Genomic DNA, 25,587 nt, shown 5'->3' with positions numbered 1-25,587 from the left:
CCTAAAAGGAAGTTTTTCCTCGCCACTGTCGCACTGTTGCTTGCTCTGGAGGAGACTACTAGAACTGTTGGGTCCTTGAAAATTCTGGAGTGTGGTCTATCTGTATAGTGTCTTGAGATAATTCTTGTTATGAATTGATACTATAAATAAAAATTGAATTGAAATTGAATTGAATTACCTTGTCGTGCCACAATCAGGCTGGCCATGCAATCAGGGACGCTGGTGCCGGCTGCCAGGAAGGTGATGCCCATGATGACATCAGGAATACCAAGTGTGAAGCCTATCACTGTTACCTGACGCACAGACAAAGAGAGACAGAGACAGACCATTACTGCTTGTATTTTGACAGAAGAAATGGTTAAACGTATGTTAAAGCAGATTTATTGCATTACACTAAGGTACTAGCTAGCCTAGATGAACCAGCGTTAGCCACCATCCTACAGTAACTCACCAGATCACTTGCCCTATTGGCCTCTGGTATTGTTGACAACACAACTCTACTTCTCTCTTGTGCCCATTGCTCCTCCCCCTGATCTCCCTCCTAATCTCCCCCTGGCCTCTATATTGCCTAGGAGGCTCATAATTATAGGCCTGTGGGTCATCACAGGCACGTTGGAGAGCTTGGTTTCTTTATCCACGTCATATTGTAATTTGAGCATGAACTTGACCAGACCAGTGACGTCACTTCCAGTCCAGTGATTTATAGATGTGGAAGTTATTTTACCACAATTTTATCTCAAAATATCATTTATGGCAGTTATACAGTATAGTCCTCCAATTTTGAGAATCTAGTTGTTTGTCATTAATATACAGTGCGGTATAGGGCTGTCCAACCTGCACACTGCTCTTTAAACACAGGACTTCGTGTCTTGGCTGAGGCCAAAAGCTAGCTTTACTGTTTCTGTAGCACAGTAGGTAGAGTTGTCGTCTACCAATCGGGAGGTCGGTGTTTGATTCCCTTGCATCTGCAGTCTACATGTTGCAAGATACTGAACTCTAAATTGCTAGAACTAGTGTATTGCTTGGCGCAATGTCTATTTGGAACGGGGCGATTGCTTGGTTCCCAGTATTGCTGCTTGCAGCGTTGTTGTGCCTGTTCAAAGCAAAATCCACTCACCCAATGATAAATATACTGCATTTATTTAGCTCTTTTAATTCCTTATGTCTGGCAAAGTGAGGAAAATATGCTACTAAATTGCCCTTTTTTCCTGTTTTCACTAATATACCTCCTCCACCACCAGAACACCTTCCTCCGTGCTCCAGTTTGGTTTTCTTTAGCTTTTTTTTTATATGGCTAACGGATACTTTTTTTAATTTCACAGGTTAATTGCTACATACAACATTCAAGATTTTAAACAACTGTAAATGTATGAAATCCCACACGCTATTGCAGAACAGCATATCACAAAGAATGTATGTTTTTATCCCCATCTCTGCCAGTTTGCCTTCCCCTCTTTACTTCCCAGTCGCTCACCATCCAGACCATGATATAGGAGAAGGCGGCGATCCACAGGGTGGAGCTGAAGAAGGATAACATGAAGTAGTTTTCCCAGCGAGGCTTGGCGCAGTTGGGGACGGTGACGTAGAGTAGCAGGCACAGAGGCCAGGCCACCAGCCACTTCAGCTTGTTAAATGCACCCGCTGCAAACACACAAGAAAGGAGACACAGTTTCATGGCTCAGATACATGGAGGCAGGAGAAAAAGACAGATTATTATGCCCTCTTATACTATGTCACGTCGTAATCCAGCTCTTGGTTTCTATTGGCTGATTTGCCGTGACGTTTTTCCCAACAAGTTGTGTTGATGTTATGTCCGTGTCTTTAAATGTCTACAAATAAACGGTCAACTTGATGTTGACGCTGTCTGACACCTGAACAAAGATGGAGCTTGTCCAAAGAGAAGAGTAGAAAGGTGCAAGGTATGACTATGATAGGCCAAGCAAAACCAATATCTGCAATCCCTAGACGTAAAGAGAGTAAATTGGATTCCCCCAGGGTTGTGGTTGTGCCAAGACACTAAGTTCTCCAAGATTTAAACATATATCCACCCATAAAAACAGTTTGCTTTCCTATTCTGGTTTAAAAAAAAAAAAGATTTGTGCGAGTTTATTTCTGTCTGTGTCTTTGAAATTTAGAGACATTTGCATTTCTTTGTTAGTATCGCTCATACAGGATGTATGTTTTTGCAAAGTGAGACACAGGTGAACATTATATGGTTATATACAGCACTTTCATATGAAGAAAAGGATGCAGTAGTAAGATGAATATGTTAAAAATGTAATCTAAAAAATGATAAAAACTAATAAACTACTTAATTTGCTAAACTGTTTCTACTTAATTTAACTCAATTTCCAACTTGGAATAAAGACATAAAAAATTAATAATTTGATCCACAAACTTGATATGATACAAATTACACTTGGAGATGATCAACAATAATCGCTTACATCAGCAAACATTCGTGTGCTTCTGCTTTAGTTAAACTGTACTAAAATCAACTTTTTGTTATTATTTTCCGTTTTTCAGCTTATTCTTGCTTATTTTTTTCAATCACATACTGTTAAGTATGACACTGTAGTTGGGACATAGCCTGATGTTCAACAATATGCATGCCACCACTTCTAAAACATATATATATATCTTGTTTGTTTGTCTGTCTGTGGTCTGAGTGGTCTGTGTGTTTAGCAGTGCAGGTGTTTAAAGCCCCTGACACACCAACCACACGGCCAACCCTTGGCAGAAAAAGCAGTTGGACTGATCAGTCTCCCCAAGTTGGTCAAAAAAGTTCCTCGGAACACCCCAAAGCCACGAGACGTAATACGTCTCCACAAAAGCCGGCGGCGCCCAAAAATGAAAACCTGCAGCCGATGCGTCATGTGGGTCTAGCTTCTCCAGAAATTCAAAGCCAGACTGTTGTGGAGGCTTGTTCAGAATACGATCTTATATTTGACAAAAATAGTTCACCGAAACGTGTTTCTGAAAAAATTTTAAGCGAGTAATAGGCCATGCAGTTTCTGACACAAACACGAATCAACAGAGAACTATGTAATGAAACATTATCTAACAAGTGTATTGAAGCAGCTCTGTTGTAAAGGCTAACATCGCTTGGTTAGCACAATTACATCATGTTAGTAAGCACAGCTGAATTGATTTGTCATAAGCTAAGTAACACTAACAATAGTCTTAGCCACAATGCTAACAACAATGTAACTAAGCCAAACATTGATGTCACAACTATTTTAGTGCAAGGCTCGACATAAACAATGACTTGAGGTCAGTAAAATAGTATGTTGAGCTAGTTGATCGCACAGACCCGAGGTGTGTGCGATACCTCACGCAGCACATGTAAATGACTGTAAACAATACTGGGGATTATTTACTGCCTCTGGCGTTGATGAATTACCGCTACACAATAAAACTTCCATGATTAAAAAGTCAATATCCACTTACCTGTTCTACAGGCATAAACATGTAAAAACCTATATTTTTTATGTTGAGCCCTGTAATTTATGGATTTAAAAGCAACATGTTTCTTGCAGATTGTCACTTTACTGACAATACAGCTGTTTGATGTTAATATATGAAGTTGAAACTAACTCTGACAGCTGTAGGCCAGCTAACATAATCTTTAGCTGTCTTCATTAAGCTCCCAGCTAAGCTTCTATTAGAAGCAAAGCAGCCAACTATTGATAACATAAGCATATTGGCTCAGTGGATGTCGATTTTAGAGTCTTGTGTTTCTCACTACCGTAAGTAGTGATCGGACGTGACATGAGAAGAGGGAGCTTAGCAAACCTAATTATAAAAAAATAAAATCACATTCAAATAGTATAGATTTTTTTATTTTTCAAATCATATTCAACTTTCGGAATTTGTTCCAAAAGCCCTAATGATACGTGTATGAGGATGATGATAATGATAATGTAGGTTTTGGTGGTGGTAATGTGCTGCTACCTTATTTTGCAGTGACTGTGTGCAACTTCCTGGATTCACTCCAGGAAATAAGTTTTTTTCCAAAAACATTGAATTATTTCTTTACAGGTCCCATATTATGCCCATTTTCAGGTTCATACAGTTATCATACTGTCTGTCTGAAAATATCTGTATACTTCTGTCTAACACACTCCTGTCTTTTATAATCCCTGCTTTATAATCAAAAAAGACGTTCTCATTTACAATATGAGACCTTTAAACAAAAGGGACGCAAAATAAATAATTTACAATAACACACAGATCTCAAGCAGGTACCTGGGCACTGGAAGGGTACCAAGGGTCCATCTCCATCCTCTTCTTCTTCTTCTTCTTCATCGTTCTCGTTGTTCTCATTGTCCTCAGTCTCCGTCTCGTTGCCCGCCTCTTGGTCGTCGCGGCGCACACTGACGCCTCTTTCAGCCTTGGACAGCCCATTTTCTATGCTCCGCCTACTTCCTACTTTCACTGGAACATCCGAGTCACCGTTGGTCAAAGTACGGTTGTTGATTAGACGCTGCCTCTGTATATCACACACACACACACACACACACACACACACACAAATACAAACACTTAGTTTAGTTTAAGTGTTTCACCGAACATAAAAAATACAAATTGCATTGAAGAAATACAAAAATGTGAGGGTGTGGTAGAAGCGGGTTGTTGGTGTTATATGAGAAACGGCTTATATAAAAACCACCAGCGAAGGTCAAACAAATGTAGGTCAAACTAAAAAAAAAACATATCATCAGTATGTTATACAAACATACTGCATTTGTATTTAATAGCAATCTGGTTTGCAGATTGCTATTAGATCTTTAGATGGTAATACCAGAACTGACCCTCTTGAGATAAATAAATCCTTTCAGACATTTTATCCCAATCTGTACCTGAGACCAGCAGCAGACAATGTTAGATGTCTTCCACACTGTTGATGAAGCAGAGGACGGTAAGACCCCAATTTCACTTCTTTTGCTTGATGCAACGAAAGCTTTTGACAAACTTGAGCGGCCATTTTTATGGTCAGTCTTAGAAGTTATGGGCTTTGGTAAAACTTTCATTGGTATGATTAAAGCTTTGAATTCTAATCCCTCAGCCCGAGTCTTAACTGGATGCACCTCCTCCTCCTCTTAAAGATAGGTAAATTAGATAAATTGCCCTTGACCTTTATTGCCCTTTTCTGACATGCAGAACAGATTCAATCTACCACGTTCCACTTTTTTCTTTTACCTTCAATAGCACACAAGGCGTACAGCGTCCTTTGGCGGAGGCCTTTGCCCATCCATCCTATCCGGAAGTTATTTACTGTGCAGTGCACCCAAAAAACTGTGGGATGGTATCGAGGCTTTATCAGTTCTTAGTGATATCTGGCCGCTCTGCCCTTACTCTTCAGAGGATCTAGCCACGCAATTGCCCAGACCTGAATAGCGATCTCAACTGGCATGATGTAGGGTCTAGCATTCCACAAGTGTCACGCAATCCAACTCTCTGGAGCTCAGAAACGTGCTACATTTGCTTCAAAGAAGAGGATTGCGACACATTGAAAAACAACCCCACGATCTGTCTATCCACACATGGACCATTGTCTACCTGGATGGGGTGTAATAGAGCTTTCCACAGCGCGCATTGATGGAGCGCAGGGAAAGACTCTGGACTGAGGCTGGGAAGTCGGGGCTGTTGCCGTGTTTGGTTCCTTGTCTCGTATCTGTCTGTGTATATTTCTGTTTTGTATGTGTTTGGGTATGTCTGTTTCTGCGTGTGTTGTTTTTGTCTCCCTCCTTTCCCCTTCTGTGTTCTCTTTTAATTATTTATTTTTCTTTCTGGTTCTGGGACGCGTTCTCCGTCTCAGTGTATTTGTTTGTTGCTGTTTACTTTCCAAAATAAATTTAAATCTTTAAATTTGATCCCTGCATATGTATGCTGCAGGTAGGAGGTGGAATGAGATAACCAGATGTCTACCTCATGTCTTCACTGGTCCTTGAGATGGTCCTTCACCAGATTACCTTGTTAAAGAGGCTGTCTGAAACACTTTTCCCTCCAAGGCAAAACACACTGCAGTCTGCTTCAAACTGGAAATGGCAGCAATTTGTTTTGTCTCTCTTTATTTGGATCAAAAGTGCAGCTGTGGTGCCTGTGTGCATCCTGACCTCGGTGATGAGCATGCGAGAAGCCATGGTGAGGCGGGTTCTCGGGGAGAAGTGGCTGGTGATCATGATTCTCATGCCCGCCTCGGAGAAGGACAGCTGGTGGGGGTATGCCGACAGCAGCTCGTCCACCATTAGCACCGACGGCTTCCTGTGGTGGTTCGCTGCAGAACAGAGACACACACACACACACACACATATACACACACACACACACACACACACACACACACAGGTAATTATACAATATACATAGGCACTTATGCTTTTGCTTTTACTTATATTCCAACTGTAGTTATTTATATTTGTACTTTATGTTGACGCTGTACGTTATGTTCACACTGCAATACAATAGAATTGGTTGAAATCTTAAGAAAAAACTTTTTCTTTTAAGTTAATATTACTTTATTTCTACTTAACATTTTTATTTGTTACTGTAGCTATGTTACTTGATGTTACTGTACACTTATTGACTTGCTCTTTTATTACTCTTATTTTACATTAAATTTGACTGTGAGCAACTGAAACTAAACAATTTCCCTTAGGGCATCAATAGTCAAAAGGGGATCAAAAGCATTGTGATTCTGATTGAGTGGGCTGATATGAATGTATCTAACTATCTATCTTTCTTACTATAAATCGAGGAATGTGTGTATGTGTGTTTGTGTGTGTGTGTGTGTGTGTATGTGTGTGTGTGTGTGTGTGTGTGCGTGTGTGTGTGTGTGTGTGTGTTGTGGATGATCTTGTTGTCAACACTGTGCATAATACACTTTTCCCTTGCTTCAGTACCATGTATGGAGACGAAGCAGGGAGGTGTTGTTATGGAACCCACGCAGCTTCTAGACAACAAAAGGTAACGGCACACGATTTGTTCAGGTCCCCTGACCAATCGGATATCCTAAGTTTAACCACTCAAGGTCAATGCCTAATCCCAACCAATCGGGTTGTTTTATAGGGCGGGTTGTTCCTAGAAGTTACGTGGGATCCATAAAAACGCAGCAGGGAGGCATTTAGCTTAGCTTGGCATAACAAATGGAAGCAGAGGGAAACAGCTAGCCTGGCGGCTCTGCCCCGAATTAAAGAATACATTGAACAATCTCTGCAAAGCTCACTACTAAACATGTATTTCTTTTACAAACAGAAACTAGTGTCTGTATTGAAATTACTGCCTGGTTAAACAACAGTTTATCCATCTGCCCAATATGCACCCAGCTGAATCCTTGTAAATTATAAAGTGTACCCTTCTTTAGTAGAACAGCAGTAGCATCACAGCCATCGTCTAGGTCAGCGTTATTGGCTGCTCCGTTCCTTAAACTAGACGGGTTCTTCTTCCGCCTCTCCAGGAAACGAACAATATGGGAGTTCATCCTAAAACAGACGCATTTATTTAATTATCTTTAAGCTTTTGTGAATCTGCCCAATGATTTAAGATTTTTAGATCACAAAACAATTTGCAGTTATTTGCCAGTTTTGTTTGATTGACAACTGATTTATCATGCCCCAAAGTGTATCTGCCTTTTATATTTTTAGTAGTTTTTTTTCTCTAAATGTTTCCATCCATCCATCCATCTTCATCTGCTTATCCGGTATCAGGTCGCTAAATGTTTCCATCAACATTAAATAACACTTTATGTCCAAGCTACCAAGAATACTCAATTCAGATTGGCTGCACGGTGTGCATTAACTTCAGCAAACCGAAAGGCTCTGTGTTATTACATGTGCCGTGGTATTTAGTGTCTGGGTTTTGTTTGTTGATCCTCTCCAGGAGTGCGCCACTGCCGGTGACGTCACACTGCTCAGCTGTGTCCTCAGGAAGAATCGATAAGTGGCCAGTGTGCCAGACAGCTGAGAGAAAGTCGTGTGTTGCTCTAACACAGCTGTGCTGTGAAGCATTGTAGTGTTTATTAGAATGTCCTTTGTTACTTTAATAAAAACTTTGCTCTTTAGTTTGCTTTTACTGGTTAATATTAATTTTCGTTTTTTGTGGAGATCGTATTTTGTTGTTTGTGGTGTTTCTTGGTTTAACAATACATAACTTTACCCTTGAATTGCTTCCACCTGTCCCGTTTCCACCCCCTCTGGAGAGTTTATTTAATTGTTAGTCCTCATCTCCTAGGGGGGTTTCACACCTGCCTTATTTAGTTGGGTTGAATCACACTAAAGTTGGTTTTACCCCTTAGTGCAGTTCTTTGGGCATTTTGGTACGCTTGGATTTTTCCAAGTGGAAATTGCAGGGGAAATTGCTCTAAGTTTACAAACTCATCAACGGATTTGTACCAAAGCAAACAAACCTTAGGTGTGAAAACGCCAGACATTAAAGGGACATAACACTCTGACATAGTGTCAGAGTGTTATGTCCCTTTAATCATCATGCATTCTAGTGGAATACTCATACACAAGTTTACTCAGAGCGTGCCAACACATTGTTTCCTAAAAAGAAATAGTTACCAAAAGTTCAATTTTTGCCATGGTATAAATTGGATAATCCAATCTCACCCCTCCTTAAGTGGTTTAACCCAGATACATCTGTTTGTTGGCATACCTTAGAGATTGCTATGACAGATCCTTGGTCCGACATGACATTCTTTTTGCCAATGTTTCAAATAAGCAGTGCCAGCTACGCATTGGACCCATTATCTCTCATCATATCAAAACTGGGAGATTAGCTGAAACATACTGCCAGCTTGTAACTGTAATCTTTTTCCCCATTATTCAATAATGCAGCACTCCTGATTGGTTGGAGGCAGATAACAGCCACACAATGGGAACAAAGGGGAGTTCATTGCCTAAAAGACATTTTTAGCGAGGTTGGCTTGGTCCCCTAACAAAAAACATTCAGTCTACCACGTTCCTCTTTTTTATTTAACCTTCAGTTAAGGATCGGCACTCATGGCATACGGTTTTCCCAGGTAGAGGCCTTTGTTAGTTACTGTGCAGCCTAAAAACTGTGGTATGGTATCCAAGTTCGTGATTGCCCAGGCCTGGTTACCAATCTCGACTGGCATGATGTATGGTCTAACATTTCAAAAGTATCACGTAATCCAGACCATCAGCAGATTCACCCGCTTTTCATTCATAGGTTATAGCTCACCCCCATGAAAATGCACCATATGAAAATAATAAACAGCCCTTCATGTACTCTTTGCCCAATTAAAGATCAAGTTACATATCTTTGCATGTTCTGGGAGTGGGACGCGTTCCATGTCTCTGTGTTATTGTTTGTATGTGTTAATTTTCCACATATATAAATATGAAAATGAATAGGCACTGACCTAACACAGAAATATGGCTCTTGGAGAGCATTCTGACTGGTGAAAATGAAGACCATTACACTGACATGCTTTGACAGGTTGACGGCAATCAACGGATTGTGGCCGCTGTTTTTAAGGGCCCTTATTTTGTCAATGAGAATTCTTTAAGAAAAAAGCTGTTGTAATGTAATTATTATTCAATTATAGTACTTACTTCATGATCAAAATGTAGACGAAATACATCAGAATTAACGTGAGAGCTTCCCACCTGGAACGCACAATGAATTTAGCATGTGAATTATTCTGTAAATTACAATCCGAGGCATTTTGTTCATTCTTGTGATTGATTTAAACAATCAACACTAAATTTAAAAATTAGACTTACCAAACCACTTTTTCGTCATAGATGAACTGTAAAATAGAAAATAGGAAAATGACAGAGAAGTGAAAATCCTACATTTGAATATGTAATTCACACAGCTGTCAAAATCCCACGTCGTTAACACACAAAAGCATAATTACACATGGACAATCACATCAGTCATACCGGTTGTTAGGTGAAAAATATATCAATCGGAAAAAAAATGTATTAGCTTTATAGCAACTCATTTGGCAAAGACTTAAATGAACGAATTAATTGAAAACAATACAATTTTTGTATGAGGAAGCAAAGCATTCAAGTAAGGCCTTGGCTTGTCTCTTGTCTTTCATTAAATATATCAACAGTTCTAGTTAGACGTTCATTAATATAAAATAGTGGCACACTGTAGTTTTAATATGACTGTGTTTGGGTAATATTAAGATGTTCCTTACCACTATAAGAGCAGAGATAGACAGAGTGTAGTACGTCGAGTCTCGAAGCAGGGGCCAGCGGGAGAGACGAATTGCCTGTGTGAGAGACAGACACACAGACAGACAGTAGGAATGAGATGATGCAACTGCAAAAACATTTTTTTGTCCTGTTAAGTAACACATCCCACAAGGTACTCACTGCTCTGCACTACTAATCAGATAGACCAAGCTGTGTGTGTGTGTATGTGTGTGTGTGTGTGTGTGTGTGTGTGTGTGTTTTGGCCTTACATAATATGTAATCTAAATAGGAAAAAAATCTTTCAAGTATGTTTCTCTTTTCCTCCCAGGATTACAGCAGTGAACGGGACAGATATGAGTGACTGACACACGCACTTTTAAAATAAACGCTGTTATAAAATGAAAGAAAGAGAGATAGAGAGTGTAGTTTCTATCCAGTGTTTAATGTGAAACATTTTTTGTTAGGGTTAAGGTTATAGTCTAGTAGCCAGCCCATAGAGCCCCATTGTGAACCCGGAAATGTTGATCACACCAAAGTTTTATTGCAGAAATGTGAAGTATGAGTCCCCAGTATACAGAAAATGAGGGATGCTAATTTGTATATGTTGAGGAATTTTGCATAATTAGCATTATTAGCATAATTAGCAGAATCGTCCAGATTGACAATGGATTTGGAACTTTGTAATCATTTTCTACAATATTAGAGTGGTTTAAGATGTTTTAGAGAATGTTGAATTCAATTCTGGCACTTTCAGACTTCAAAATGGTGACTCTATAACAAAATTGGATGAATTTATACACATCTCTTATTAATTTAGGACAAATCTTTAGGTTATTTTCATGGTTAACACAATAATCTTTAGATTTCAGAATCACTAGAGTTCTTGGTCTTTGATGTGAATGTTGATAACCTAAATTTGTTTAAATCTTTTTAGGTCTGGTCATGTTTTAATGCAAATAAGGTGTGGCAGCTAGCTGTTGTTGTAATAATTATGTTGGAAAGCAAGGGAGCATAGTCTAGTTTTAAAGTACTTGAAACATTTAAAAATGTATGGAAAACTTAATCATAAAGGGAGTAGTTTCACCAACTAACATGTCTTCCTTAAAGCAGAACGCCGGCGTTATTAACTCATAGCCATATCGAACAAGCTCAAACAATCGAAATGTGAAGGGTGGATCATTTTTGGTACAACATAACTTAAGTTTCGTGCTCGGCAATAGAGCTTGTCTGTACACGATCCGTCCTGCGCATTTGCAAGATGTTTGCGCATGCGCATATGATATAATGTTTAACGCGGATTGATGACCTTTACAACACTGCACGATCAGTTCCCATTGACAGTTAAAAAAAGTCTGTTCAACCTCAACTTGAAAGCTAACGTTAGTTTAGCTAACAGCTAATTCGGCTAACCACTAGAAAAGACCCTCAAAACTGACAATAACTGTTTAAATATATAACAGCTGTTACGTCAGCTCATTTAAAATACAATCACTCAATACTTGTCTTTATTATTACTGTAAAGTCTTAATTTAGCTGTAGCTGCTTTTCCCACTGTTTAGTTAAATAGCTGTTAGCTGAACTACCATTAGCTTCCCGGTGGAGGCTAACCGTTCTCTTAGCTAATATACATTGGTACACGATCTGTATGGCACGATCTGTCATAGTTGTAGCGGTCAGCCATTAGTCTCACGGATATATTAGGACAACAGTTAGCCCCCACTGCCGTTAGCTTCCCGGATAACCGCTAGCTTTCATTCAGTCTAAAATTACGTTACTCAAACTAAACCGTGGGAAAAGCAGCTACAGCTAAATTGAGACTTTACAGTAATAATAAATTTCTCTGTAGTTGCTCTGTAAAGTATTGAGTGATTGTATTTTAAATGAGCACAAGTAAAACAGAACTGACGTAACAGCTTTTATATCCTATTATATATATATATATATATATATATATATATATATATATATATATATATATATATATATATATATATATATATATATATAAATATATAAAACAATGTTACATTATACATATTTATAAGATATTATACCTTATTATTATACTTTATTATATTATATTTGAGGGTCTTTTACATTCTGTCTCAACAAGCGGTTAGCTGAATTAGCTTAGCTAAACTAACGTTAGCTTTCTGGTGGAGGCTAACAGCAGACCGCTACTGCGGAACAGATCGGAATGACATTTCAATTTGAGTGTCGGAGTGTTGACTTTGAAAAGTCAGTCAAGGGATTTAACGTTGACCTTACTAATTTTTCACATTAAGATATGAAGTAAAAGTGTTGTTCAATACATTGGGAATTTTTAATCAGATCCATTTTGTGGGTGAATCTTGTGTTCTAAAATTATTTTAAAATTTTGGATTATTTTTTCTAAATTCAGACTTCTTGTGGTTTGATAAGGAAAGGATTAAAAACAATGGATATTCAGTGTTACTGCAGTTTTCTCAAGTGGTTGTGGAGGATAATTTAACCATTCAACTCTAGAGTAGTACTTTCAAAACAAAGAGAGATGGTTTAATCAGGTCGAAATGTCAGGAAAGAAGTGTCTGTTTGCACCATGCAGTGGCAAAGATTGCGACTTTAAAATATCTGGGTCCAGAGGAGTTGCTACTCTGCTACTTAAAAGCGAGGAGCTCAGAGACACAGCCATACATGAGACTTTGTCAAACATCATTGCTACTGATGCTGATGCTGCTGGTGCTTCATCAGCTTCTGTGCTATGTCACAAATCTTGCTACAGCTCATATACTTCTCGGTCTAGAAATGTGAGCAAACGCAAGCCAAACTCATGTCAGAGTCAGCCCGGAAAGCAAATAATTCGGTCTCAACTCTCTGCTTTTGAGTATTCAAAACGGTGCTTGTTCTGTGGTCTTATCTGTGAAGAAAAAGACTCTAAAAATCCTAAGAGGTGGAATTTAGTAAAAAAAATGTCAGACTTTAAATAGGCCAGGCTTTCCATCCTTCAAAGATGTGATTTTGTCTAAATGTGATGAACGGCCGGATGATTGGACAGAAGTTGTGAAGCTACGGGTAATGGAATCATGGCCCTACCTGCAGCTGATGCTCAGTATCACTCCAAGTGTTACAATGCTTTTAGGAAGGTACCTATTGACTTAAGCGCAACTGCTAGTAAACCAATTGACAGCTGCCTATCTTCGGTCATAGACCACATGAGTGCAAACAAGTCAGTGACTTGGACTGTCTCCGAAATACATGTTTTTGTGGCCAATTCTGGGAGTTTGTGCCAGAAGCAAATGCTAGCCAACCTGTGTGATTATTATGGTGATGCCATTATTGTACTGAGAGTTGAAGGATGCCAGACAATTGTTGGCTTTAGGCAGTACATTGGTAAATCCCTCAAATTAGTAGGAAAAACTGGCCTCTCCAATGACAACGATGATGATGTCAACAAGGTTGTCAGAAAAGTGCGGGCAGAGGTCCAGAATATTCCCTTTCCTCGTGAATACGACCTTGGCAGCTTTAGGCATGAAAGGGTCATTCAAGATACAAGTCCAACTCTCCTAAGACTTATCTCCAGTCTTGTGTCCAGGGAAGAAACGTTGACCAAACCAGCACTCACACTTACTCAATGCATCCAGCAGCACATCAGTAAAAGCTGGAATCAGACAACTTTGGGACTAGCTGTAAAACTTCATCATAAGCATGGTAGTTCAGAACTGGTTCGGAACCTAAATGAGCATGGTCTTGTTGCAACATATGATGAGGTCCTCCGGATCCGGAAGTCAGCTGCCAAATATGCCTCAGATGATGCAGATAAGTACCTGCGGGTATTAGGACTGGAGAGGTGCGTTGGCCCTATTCACAGTTGGGGTAATAATTTTGATCTTGTAGTCTTCACACCCAATGGTTGTCGCACAACACATGCCATGGCCACTCAGTTTGTACAAAATCCTGCAGGGATCCTTTTCCCTGTCGCGACTCCAGACGGTCAGATTACATCGCTGAATGTACCCCGTCTGACAAAGCTCCAAGCTGAGAAATTTTGCCCGGTAGCTAACAGCAGTCTTTCCATTGAACATTATACAGGCCCTAAGAAGTTGACTCCACCCGCTTTGAAAGAAGTGCCCAAAACAGCTACTGTCAAAGAGAGGATCCAGGAGAGGGTTTCTAGAGCACAGAGGCGGGATGCTGCTTGGCTCTGTCAGCTCCATTCTACTCCTCTTCCCCTGGACTGGTCGGCCTACAATGTTGTGCAAGATCGTCTCAGTGATGAATGTGTGTCTAAAATGAAGACTATAAGTGACTTTGGACCATTGCTTGACTCACCTCCTGCTCATCCTGATACAGTGCTCCGTACCATTACATACCTGGACACATCACTCAAGCAGCTTGGCATGAGCTACAGTCATATAACATTTGACATGCAGCTGTACAAGATTGCTTGTCAGATAAAATGGGGTGACCCAAAGCAATGGACATCAGTGGTCCTTAGACCTGGAATGATGCACACCCTGATGTCATTCATTGGCTCAATTGGGGAGTTGATGAATTCAACAGGCCTCGAGGATCTGGTAAGAGCATCATTTGGCGGACTGGCATCCATTTTCACAGGAAAGGCCTGGCCTAAGGCCATGCGAGCCTTTCGTATGGTTATGTATGCTCTTCTTCATGAATTCTTACAGGGGGGAGAAAAGAGTCATCAGCAGATAATAGAATTACTGGAAAAGGCAAGACAGCACCCAACAGGGCGATTATGGGTGGATTGCTTTATCACTCCAACCTTAATAGCACATAGATTCTGGAGAGCAGAGAGGGAGGCTGACTGGCTGCTGCAACAGCACTGCCTTGAAGAGATGCTACCGTATTTATTTGCTGCTGGTCATCACCACTATGCTAGATGGATCACTTGGCATTTACGTGAAATGCAGCACCTTCCTTCCATTGCAAAAGATGACCTTCTTGCTGGAAGTCATGTGTGCCGCCATTCAGATGGTGCACCCGCAGTGAGTGCCGATATGTTTGGGGAGCAGACATACATCAGGCAAGGGAAGGGAACAGGGGGCATGAAGGGTATTTCAACCAACCCTGAGCAGGTGGCAGTTTGGATCCAATCATTTGGGATATGTTCACATCTTTCTCAGTCATTGGATGACATGTACAGTGATACAATAGCAGCAGAGAAGACTGTGTCCAACAGACACAAAGAGGAGGGTAAAGCACGACGGGAGTTGGATGCTGAGGACCGCTCTAAAATTGTGAGGATGCTGTGGGAAAACACAAATCCACTCATAACAGAGAGCACTTTGCTCTACAACATCATAAATGGACAGGTGGCTGATGAAAAAGTGAATGTGCAAGATGCGCTGAAGATTGGCCAAGCTATGTTTGAAAAGTTTTCTTTATCACTTCCGGAGGCATTTCATGCACCCATCTCTAACAAGGTAGTGACTATGAAGTTCCAGAAAAAGGGAATGAAGGTCAGTGGGAAAGTTGTATGTGACCTTGAGTCATTATTTGCTCGACTGTTGGTGGTGGGAGGCCAGAGAAAAATGGAGCTCTCTTCTCTCTTCAAATATGAGCTTAGCCCAGTCCCCTTGTCGATCATTGATGACAATGGATGCCTCCGAAAGGGCAATAAGTCAGTGCTTGTCCAGCAGCTCGGAATTCCAGTTTGCAATCCCCAGCCACCAGATGTTGTCATTGTGGATGCGTCCCAGCTCATTTATCACGTGGTTTGGCCATCGTCTGGGACAGTGGCAGATCTTGCAGCCAGCATGGGACGTCGGCTTAATTGTTACAACACCCAAACATTTGTCATCTTTGACAGATATTTGCAAGTGTCTGCCAAGGACCATGAGAGAGATAGAAGAGCAGGAGAGAGCTCCACAGAGTACAAGCTCTCATTGACTACACCTCTACCTAGTTGAGACAAAGTCTTGAAAAACAGGCACAACAAACAAAGGCTGAGCGTACTCCTGTGTACTTTCAGTGTAGGAAGTAATATCATGATGGTCAGTAAAGCTGACAGCATTGACACTCATGATGAGGCAGATATATCTCTTATAACTTACATGTTAGATGCTGTCAGACATGGGGCTTCAACTGTTCAAATTCTCAGTGATGACACAGATGTCTTTGTGCTTATGGTTTATTGGTGTTGGAAGGCTGGTATCACAACTAACCTACAGATGGAAAAATGGAATGGCACTGTTCTCAGCATAAATGCAACTGCAGAGAATCTGGGTGACCAATGTGGTTCCATTCTGGCCATGCATGCTCTTTCGGGATGTGATACCACCTCATATCCTGTTGGGAAGGGGAAGGTGTCTGCAATCAAGGCCATGAGAGTTGTACCTGGTAAGCTTCTCCACTGTATTGGAGAGGCAAAAGCCACAAATTTACAGATCACAAAAGCAACGAGGGCTTTCTTTCTGGCTCTGTACAATCAGAGGAACTCTGTAACCTTGGATGCAGCCCGGTATGAAATTTACCGAAAGCACAAAAGGCTCCCAGCACTGAAGACACTACCTCCTACAGAGCGCAATATGTGCCTTCATGGAAGACGTGCCCACCTACAGGTACTGCTATGGAAAGCAGCAGACCAGCCTGATCCACCGGCTGTGGATATCACCTTGTTTGGATGGGACAAGAAGATGAGCCTAAAGGAAGGACAGGAACTGATTATGCCCACCCAGGATTCAAGCCCAGTTGGTCCTCCTGCTTTGTTAGATGTTGTCACCTGTGGTTGCAAAGCCGGGTTGAAACCTTGCACATCAGCAAAGTGCAGCTGTACAGCTGTAGGTCTGGACTGTACCAGTTATTGTTTCTGCAAAGGCAATGATGGTATATGCTGCAATATACTTACACAACAACAAGAACACAAAGACAGGGATGAAGGATCTGGAGAAGATGATGACAGAACATACAAGGACAGTGAAGATGATGAGGCTGCCTTTTGTTAATTAATTGTGAGGCATAGCACGTTGCCTGAAGGTGGTAGCCATTGGGTGCTTTGTGTGGTGCAGAGGTAAGACCCTCTTGATTAGCCTTGCGTCTGGCGGGCTGACTTGGGTGCCCCAGACTCAGTTGTAATTCTTGCATTTGGCGGAGTTTTAACTGGGTCCTTGTTGGAGCTTGCGACTTGCGGACCAACCTGGGCAGCCATTTGGGCATTGCCCTAGCGACTTGCGGGGCCTGTCTTGTACGGCATGTGTAAAGTGTATATGTGTGACAATGCCTTAAAGTAATCAGAATTTGCCTAAATGAATCACATTATGTCCTAAGATTAGCTCTTTGAAATCTGACAATGCGAGAAATGAAATCAGCATCCTCTAAAACCTCTAAAACCACTCACATATTGTAGAAATTGGCCATAGAGTGCAAAATATGTGGTCTAAATGGACGATTTAGCTAAAAATGCTAATTATGCTAATTATGCAAATTGCTCAACATATGCAAATTAGCATCCAGCAGTTTATGTATACTGGGGACCCATACTTCACATTTCTGCAATAAAACTTTGGTGTACTCAACATTTCCGGGTTCACCTAGTTGGCTACTAGACTATTAGGTTTTTTGGTTTTAACGTATCATCTTAGGCGTACTGCAGAAAATTCAAAATTAAATATTCTTCGACGTCACTCGGCTCATGGATGCATACTAAACAGTGCAGTGTTTAAAATGCTTAGTAATGAATGTTAGGAGGGAAAAATGGAAAGTGAGAGAGAGAAACAGACAGGTAAACGTGTGTGCGTGTGTCTGGCACTGTACCTCTAAGGCAAATATCCCACACACTCCGATAATGCAGAGGATGTTGAAGACGGCCGAGCCGACGATGGTGCCGACCCCGACGTCACCTTTTGTGATGAAAACTCCTGTACAGCAGATCGCAAACACAAATGATCACAATACTATTGAAGTAGCTGTGCATTTTTATTCTCAACTTGTATTTGTTTGTACATTCTTTCCTACTTCGATTATTTCTGTTATATTCTGTATGTGTGATGTGTGTCTGACATTTTGCTGCTGCAGCAATGAAATTTCCCAATTTGGGATCAATAAAGTCTATCCAATCGAATCTTAAGCTATTGGTGATGTTGACCAATGTTGGTTCTTTGGTGTGATTGTAGTCAAAATGTCACCTGATCCACAATGCTATATTAGCCCTGCTGATGGTAACTGAATAATAATTGTGTTTGCATTAACAAAAACAATTTTTAATGGACACCTCTATATATTTATGCTTTTATTTATTTAGTATTTTAATCTATGTTTACATGGACTTTATTCTGAAATAGTTAATGACATTTTCTTTGGCGTCCGGCCACCCAAACTGTCCAGTGATTAATCTGAGCGTCACCAGACATTCTATTGTGACATATTGTGACATTCTGTCACATAAAATAGTACTTTTAAGAAAAATCAAGCATATTTGCAACTCTCAATCTCTACAGAAATGTTGCGGGAAAACATATTTGCGATAAAATACGAATATCTGGATATGTAAATATACCAGCAATCAATAGAAAATACAAATTATTATAACAAAAGTATTATGAGAGTAATCGTAACCTAAAATCATAAAATGCACAAAACATTAGCGAAGATGTCTACAGTCTGTACAGCTTAAGTTAAATATGGCAAGATAAAGTTATATTAACCCAGTCTTATTACACAAAATGTGTGTGTGTGTTTGTGTGTGTGTGTGTGTGTGTGTGTGTGTGTGTGTCTGTCTCACCAATGACAGAGGTGAACAGTTCAGGAGCTGAACTGCCTGCTGCCATAAAGGTTGCTCCGGCAACATCCTCACTCAGTTGGAGACGCTGGTGGAGACAGGATAAGAGAAAGGCCGACAGAAAGAAGGAAAGGAAAAAACAAAAGAAGAACAGAAGGGAAAAGTAAGAACATATAAAGAAATAAAAGAAATAAAAAATACATTAAGAAAGAAATATTAAATACAGAAACAAAGAAAAAGTGAGAAAGACAGAAACAAAGAAAGAAAAGAAAGAACAACTAAATATAGAAAAAACTATTCTTCACAGAAATACATCCCAGCGCCTCCCAAAGGGAGTTGTTGTGAAGTGATGGAGGTTCAGTGGAGGCGGTGCTCTCTTACCTCACAGATCTTCTCCAGAGACGGGACAAAGTAGTCGTCACACACCAAGGCAAGGGCCAGGAACATGTAGACCGTCTGTAATTCAATTCAATTTTATTTATAGTATCAATTCATAACAAGAGTTATGTTGAGACACTTTACAGATAGAGTAGGTCTAGACCACACTAGACCACATCATTTACAAGGACCTAACAGTTCTACTACTTCCTTGCAGTTCAAGCAGCATTGGCGAGGAAAACCTCCCAGGGCAGTATACGGCATTAAGGCACAGCAGAGCATAGCAGACACACACACACGCACACACATACACTGATTAAGGGATTGTCACGACCAGACGTGAGTCAAGTGCAGATGTGAGCTCAGATTTAAACAGTTTAAACGGTTTACGGCACAACGTGTCATACTGAAATTTGTGAAATTTTCTCGTTACAAACAATAACAGAAGATGGATATCATTTCAAAAACATTCAAGCTATCTATGATTGCTATCATTAGCTCAAATTGCCATTCAAGTGTCTGCCTTGGTTGAGTTTGATTGCTAACTTGAAGTGAATGGACTTTGTTGTGTAGGTGCATTTTTACTGTATTTACATTACAGAAGTCTCTCGTTACCATATTGTAGGATTCTTGTTGCAAAGTGCGCGACTTACATCTGCACTCATTGCAATGTGACGCATGTAATACTCACATACACTCGTCGCAAAGTGACGCATGCTCACTCACATCTGCACTCCACTCACATTGGGTAGTGACAGTGACAATACAATGGCAGAGATGCTTGCTGAAAAAACATTTTTACTCCATGGCTTGGTGGTGACTTTCCTGTGGAATCACAGGTTCTACCATCATTCACCTGATTTTAGTTAGACATAAACTGAGTCTTAACAAAAACGTATATATAGTATATACTATAATACTAATTATATTAATATTAATATTAAACTTTCAGTTTGTCATAAACAGCTTTGCTTCCCAGAAGCAGTGGTTTATCCGCCTTATTCCTCAGATAACGTACAGTAGCTTATTTAGCTACTTTACTTTATAGCGAGCTCAGGAGATATCGGGAAAGATAAAGTCAAGTGGGTTTTATTGAAAGAGATGGAACAAAACCATGTCTATCTCACAGCCCACATATAGCCTCAAGCTCTCAAATCACCATTCACTTGACTAATACTAAGCTAAGTTTGTGTCTGCTATCCAATGCCACTTCTTCAGGGTCGCCCTCCCATTTTGTGATAGTAGATGGCAGCGGTATGATCATGTTATCCTATTTAAAGCAAAGGTTTGATATGTTGGGAAATGTGCTGGGAGTTAAATGAGAAGATTGATTCAACTCTCAAACTGTGGAAGCTAGCCTGACTGCCATTTAGATCAGGCTCCCCGTCCTATGGACACACATTCAATTCCTGCCTTTACCTCTCTGCTGTCCATTGACTTGTACTGCATATCACTACCAACAATGTAAAGAACAATACTTCATAATTTGAGTTTTTATAAACTGCCCACCTGAAAAAGAGAGTTTTTTATGAAGACAAAAGTGGATACAGATGTAAGGAATCAGCACAGAGAATGGGGAGACTGTGGGATCTTGACACTAAGCTAATGTTATGTCTGACGTTAAGTGTGTTAGCTTAACTTACAGTATAGTTAGGCTACAACATTTGGATGTATGACTTGGTGACAAAATGCTTTAGCTGACTTACAGACATACATAGTTTGGCTAAAACTAACATTTGGATGTATGACTTGGTAACAAAATGCTTTAGCTAACTTTAAACATCCATGGTTAGGCTAAGACTAACATTTGGATATTTGACTTGATAACAAAATTAGTGCTGTCAGTTAATCACGTTATTAACGGCGCTAACACAGACCCTTTTTAGCAGCGTACATTTTACGCAACTTTTTCTTTTTTGGCAAAGCAAACTACAACACCACACCACACCGGATCTAGCTAGACCGGAAACAAAACAACAGGCAAGCCGCATACACACCGTTTGGGCTTGCGAGCCGGCCAAAGAGTGGTAACGTTGCGTTTTGATTGGATGGTGAGCGCGAGACGCCGAAATGGACGCCAATAAGACTAGGTAGGATCTCTTTGAGCATTGGCATCCTTTTCTAAGTGTGTACATTGTATAGAGTTCTGCAGGTAACACTCACACAAAGGACATGTAGACCCACTGCTCCATCAACACGCTCCTGGTTGGTGAAGTAATCCCTGGGAAACTCATGGATTGCTGCATAGAGAAAAAAATATACAAACACATATGTACATGTGCTGAATAAAATTAAAAGGAAACAAAATATGAAAAAAAAACAATAGAAAAATTGAATTTCAACTGCAGGTGAGTGGAAGATCTCCTGAGTGGAAAGCAAATACAAAAGAGCTGGTAAATGGGAGTTCTCAGGGTTTCTGCAGGTTTCACAAAGTCCAATTTAAGACTTTTATGACAATTTTAAGATCATTATGAATAAAATTTAAGAAGTATATCTCAACATCTCAAAAAATGTCAGTGTGAAAACATTGTCTGAAACAGTTCACCTATCACCTCATTGACATTATAGGACTGGTGTCTAGATTGGCTGCAATATAAGTAATTCAGCGAATTATAATTGGATTAGAGACAGAAAAAACTACAACACCACAGAATTAAAAAATAACATTGTCAAGTGCTGCAGGAACATTTCAGTGAGCATAAGAGATAGAGAAATTAAGACCTGTTTAAAATTATGTGGAAACCTTGCATAACACAAGACTTTTTGTGAATATACCTGAGTCAAACCTTTGTTGAAATGCATAATAAGTACTAAAATGCCACTTTTAAGATTTATCGTATTCTTGTTTTTTGGTCAAATGGCCTATGGATTTGGCGTGCTAGGGGCACTACTATGATAGCATCAAAATTATTCAGTTGTTCAAAACCTTTTTCTTTAGTAAACTTTGTGTACACAAACAATGTTCTGAATGCTTGAGTTCACGTTTTGAGCCCCTGGTGATACTTCAAGCCAGTGCTGGAGTACTCGAGTCCTGGACTCGAACTTGAGTCTAACTCAAGTCTATATTCTCTTGACTTGAGTCTGACTCAAGACTCTATTCTCTGGACTCGTGACTTGACTTGGACTCGCAGACTGATGAATTGTACTTGTACTTGAGGATGTATAAATGAGCATTCAGACGTTGGATGAAGTTTCTGACTAAATAGGTTATAAAAATTTGATACAAGACGTTACATTTTTCCTTTTTCGAGCTCCAAGACCGGCCGGGAAGCAGCTGAGGAGACGTTCCATCCACGACTGATGTTCTTTTGGGGGTAACACCCCTTACTTCACCGACAATATTAACAAAAGATGAAGTCACCACGTCTTGAGAAGCTTCTTGTGTATTGTTAACTGTTTACTCACTTTACATTGTCTTAGGGATCTCTTTTTTTCTGGTTTTTCCTCAAAGCCACACATATGCTTCTCAGTCGGACAGCGCTACCACTCTCCTGCTTAACAACACACTCACTGACATCGCTCACTTAACGCTCTATTCTTGCTCTTACTTTTACTACTCTCCTTACAAAGGACTTCATATTGATCTATGCAACTGTAGTGCAAGATTCGCGGGCTTCCTCCTCACATTTGGAAAATGCAGAGAGATGCGCCCCAGATTGTGAAGTTTGTGTTGTGGAAGTTTCTGTACAGCGAGAGAGGAATTGTTTGGAAGTGAGACTTTGTTGAAACAAAAAAAAGACAAAGCTGCACAACTGACTCAAGGTTTGGACTTTGGTGAGATTTAATTATTCCCTGCAGAGAATAACCAAGTGACAACACCAGTTTTCACAAAGCAACAGTGTGAAAAACATCTTGCGAAATTAAAACAGTTTTCCTGAGAAGAACACCCCGCTTGAATACACGTCCAATCCTATCAAAACAATTAATCTTACCAGACAGACAAGACTCTTACACCTGCATCTGTCTCTCATGCCTCAAAGTTTTCTACCGGTCTTTTAGCTTAGCTGAACAAAAACAAAACATGTCTTTCGATGTTTCAGATAGGCTATGGTCCTGACCCTGGACTTGCGTAGCACTAAACAAATGTCTCCTTCAGACTCCAAGGCATTGTCCTTGGAGAAAAAGTGCAGAGACTAACAGTTGTCTCTCCTTGAGGGAGGACACACTGGGAAGGGATTTTAAAAGTCAAACAAGTATATCAGCAATTTAAAGGTGCCAGAGTGAAGGAATGTAGGCAGTCTTGGAATTCAACACAGACTTTACCTTGACAGCTTGACTTGGACTCAAACAGTGAGGACTCGAAACTCAACTCTGACTCAAACTCAGGTAATGGTGACTCAACTCTGACTCGACTCTTCTTTGGTGACTCGGACTTGGACTCGAACACTGGGGACTCGAGACTTGACTCGGAACACGAAAACGAAAAAAACGGTAAATCTTAAAAGTGGCCTTTCTGTCCTAATTATGTTTTAAACTAATGTTTGGCTCAAGTATATTCACAAAAACACTCTAGGGTGCATTTTGGCGTGAGTTAGGCTTTAAATTAGACTGTTCTGTTTGAGCTGTCAAAAAAAGACACAGAGCTTGTGAGTGGTGTCTCAGAACAGATCCTGGTGTTTTTACTGCTATTAAATCACAACACAGCTCCTTTTGAGGGTGAGCCAAAACTGCATTTAATGCATAGAGATGCAATATTTAGGGTTACTTAAAGGGTTATTTAATATTTTTCCAAAGTTGACCATTTTCACCCATGCATTGGTGTTTGAATGATTAATGTGAACAAAAAACTTTAAAAAATGGTTCAGTATTGAGTAAGAGAACGCTGTTACTGTCAGCTTTTGTTATTTTTTATTTATTTTTTATTTATTTTGTTAAAGAGTAAAATCCTTTCTGTTTAAACAGAAACAGCTCAGAAAGTACTATCGCTAAACCCAACAGACTCCATTCAAATAAAACATATGTTTATCTCACCATGTGAATTGGTATATTGAACCCCTTAACAGAAAGGCTGACCTTTGTAGAGATCCTTTCCATAATGTTGCCAGACACTAAGAATGATAATCTGAGCATGTCAGTGGCAAAACAAGCACTTTTGGGAATGTAAACTAACATTGTAGCTTTTTTCACCGCTGCACACTGAAGCGATCTTGCTTAAAACTTGACGTTGCCTTTGAGTTCAGGGTGCATGTTACTGCTGTGCTTTAGCCAAATTAAAAGCTGGGTAAAAAGGAGGTAGTGCCCAAGAGTTTACATTTAGTGAGCAGCCCTGCGTGAGATATCAGTTTGACGCCACTCTTTCCCCTATCCTCGACTCGACAGAGGTGAAAGCACAAATCAATCACTGTCCCGACAGCATTGGCTAATCACAACATGCCAAAATATGCCACATAGTCATTAACAGCCATCATGTGCATTTTGCATATGAGTTTGCATACGAGTGGCCAGGGTAAAAATAGCTCAGTGTGACGGTGTGTGCGTGCTTGTGTACTGTCTGTGTGCTGTGAGTATATGTGTGTGTACTTTCCCGTTGGATGTTTTTTTGCTGTGTGGGTTTGTGCATTGGCTTGTTTAACGTGAAGGCAACCCAATGTGCAGTGACATTCTCTCTCTCAACAGCCGAGAGCTTGTGAGTCAGGCGGCTTCAGCTTCAGGCTGCCCTGTGTGGCCCAAACACAACACAGGCCTGTTTGCTCATAGGAACTGACAGCCGCACAGAGAGAGAAGCAGGGGGGAGTGACAGGAAGGAAAACAACGGACAAAATTAAGAATCTCACATGATGCCATTGTAAAGTCAGCTTGGAATGAAAAATAAAATAGTACTTTTTTATTCTATGTCTGTTATAGTCAAACGTGTACCGAGCAGGTATTTCACCAAGAGGAATCCCTGATGTGTGTGTCTGGTCTCCAAACTACACATGCGGGAGGTGACACAGGAAATGACGTAATGCCATGTGCAAGACAGGATTCTGTTTCAAAAATGGATGTCCATGTCAGAAACAAGCGCAACAAAACTTGGCGCAACAAAAACAAAGAAGAAAAAGGAAATAAGGATTAGGGGTTGTTGTCATTGGCACATCCATTCCACAGATCTTTACCATTTATAGCCTGCTTTCTCTTCATGTAACAACAACTTAGGTCCGTGTTGCAAATGCAACACATACAGTGAAGTTCCTATTGTTACAGGCGACCCCTCCACTAGGTTTCCCCTCAACCAGTGTCTTTTGCTCTAATTGGCTTTTTGACTCCCCGACAGCTCCAAATATGTAGCTTGCTACTGTGATGTGTCTGCGATGCACCAGAAAGCCTCTTACCTCA

The 25,587-nt window shown here is 40.3% G+C and overlaps 1 protein-coding gene across 2 annotated transcripts in view; it reads right to left on the bottom strand.

The window, feature by feature from the left end:
- Positions 1 to 25,587, bottom strand: part of slc24a3 (solute carrier family 24 member 3) — a 128,088-nt gene that overhangs the window by 14,336 nt on the left and 88,165 nt on the right. For both annotated transcript variants that reach the window (XM_034899258.1, XM_034899257.1), the window contains exons 3-14: positions 21,436 to 21,512; positions 19,276 to 19,350; positions 18,898 to 18,982; positions 17,931 to 18,034; positions 10,181 to 10,255; positions 9,753 to 9,778; positions 9,582 to 9,635; positions 7,357 to 7,484; positions 6,120 to 6,280; positions 4,249 to 4,492; positions 1,475 to 1,641; positions 179 to 293 (exon numbers count right to left, since the gene is read on the bottom strand). In XM_034899258.1, coding sequence (XP_034755149.1) covers positions 179 to 293; positions 1,475 to 1,641; positions 4,249 to 4,492; positions 6,120 to 6,280; positions 7,357 to 7,484; positions 9,582 to 9,635; positions 9,753 to 9,778; positions 10,181 to 10,255; positions 17,931 to 18,034; positions 18,898 to 18,982; positions 19,276 to 19,350; positions 21,436 to 21,512 — 1,311 coding nt within the window. The remainder of the gene's footprint in view (positions 1 to 178; positions 294 to 1,474; positions 1,642 to 4,248; positions 4,493 to 6,119; positions 6,281 to 7,356; positions 7,485 to 9,581; positions 9,636 to 9,752; positions 9,779 to 10,180; positions 10,256 to 17,930; positions 18,035 to 18,897; positions 18,983 to 19,275; positions 19,351 to 21,435; positions 21,513 to 25,587) is intronic.

The sequence above is a fragment of the Etheostoma cragini genome, chromosome 17 (assembly GCF_013103735.1).
Source record: "Etheostoma cragini isolate CJK2018 chromosome 17, CSU_Ecrag_1.0, whole genome shotgun sequence".
In the NCBI taxonomy this organism is placed as follows: domain Eukaryota; kingdom Metazoa; phylum Chordata; class Actinopteri; order Perciformes; family Percidae; genus Etheostoma; species Etheostoma cragini.
The sequence above is the reverse complement of the archived record's forward strand: the minus strand, read 5'-3'. Positions and strand labels throughout refer to the sequence as shown.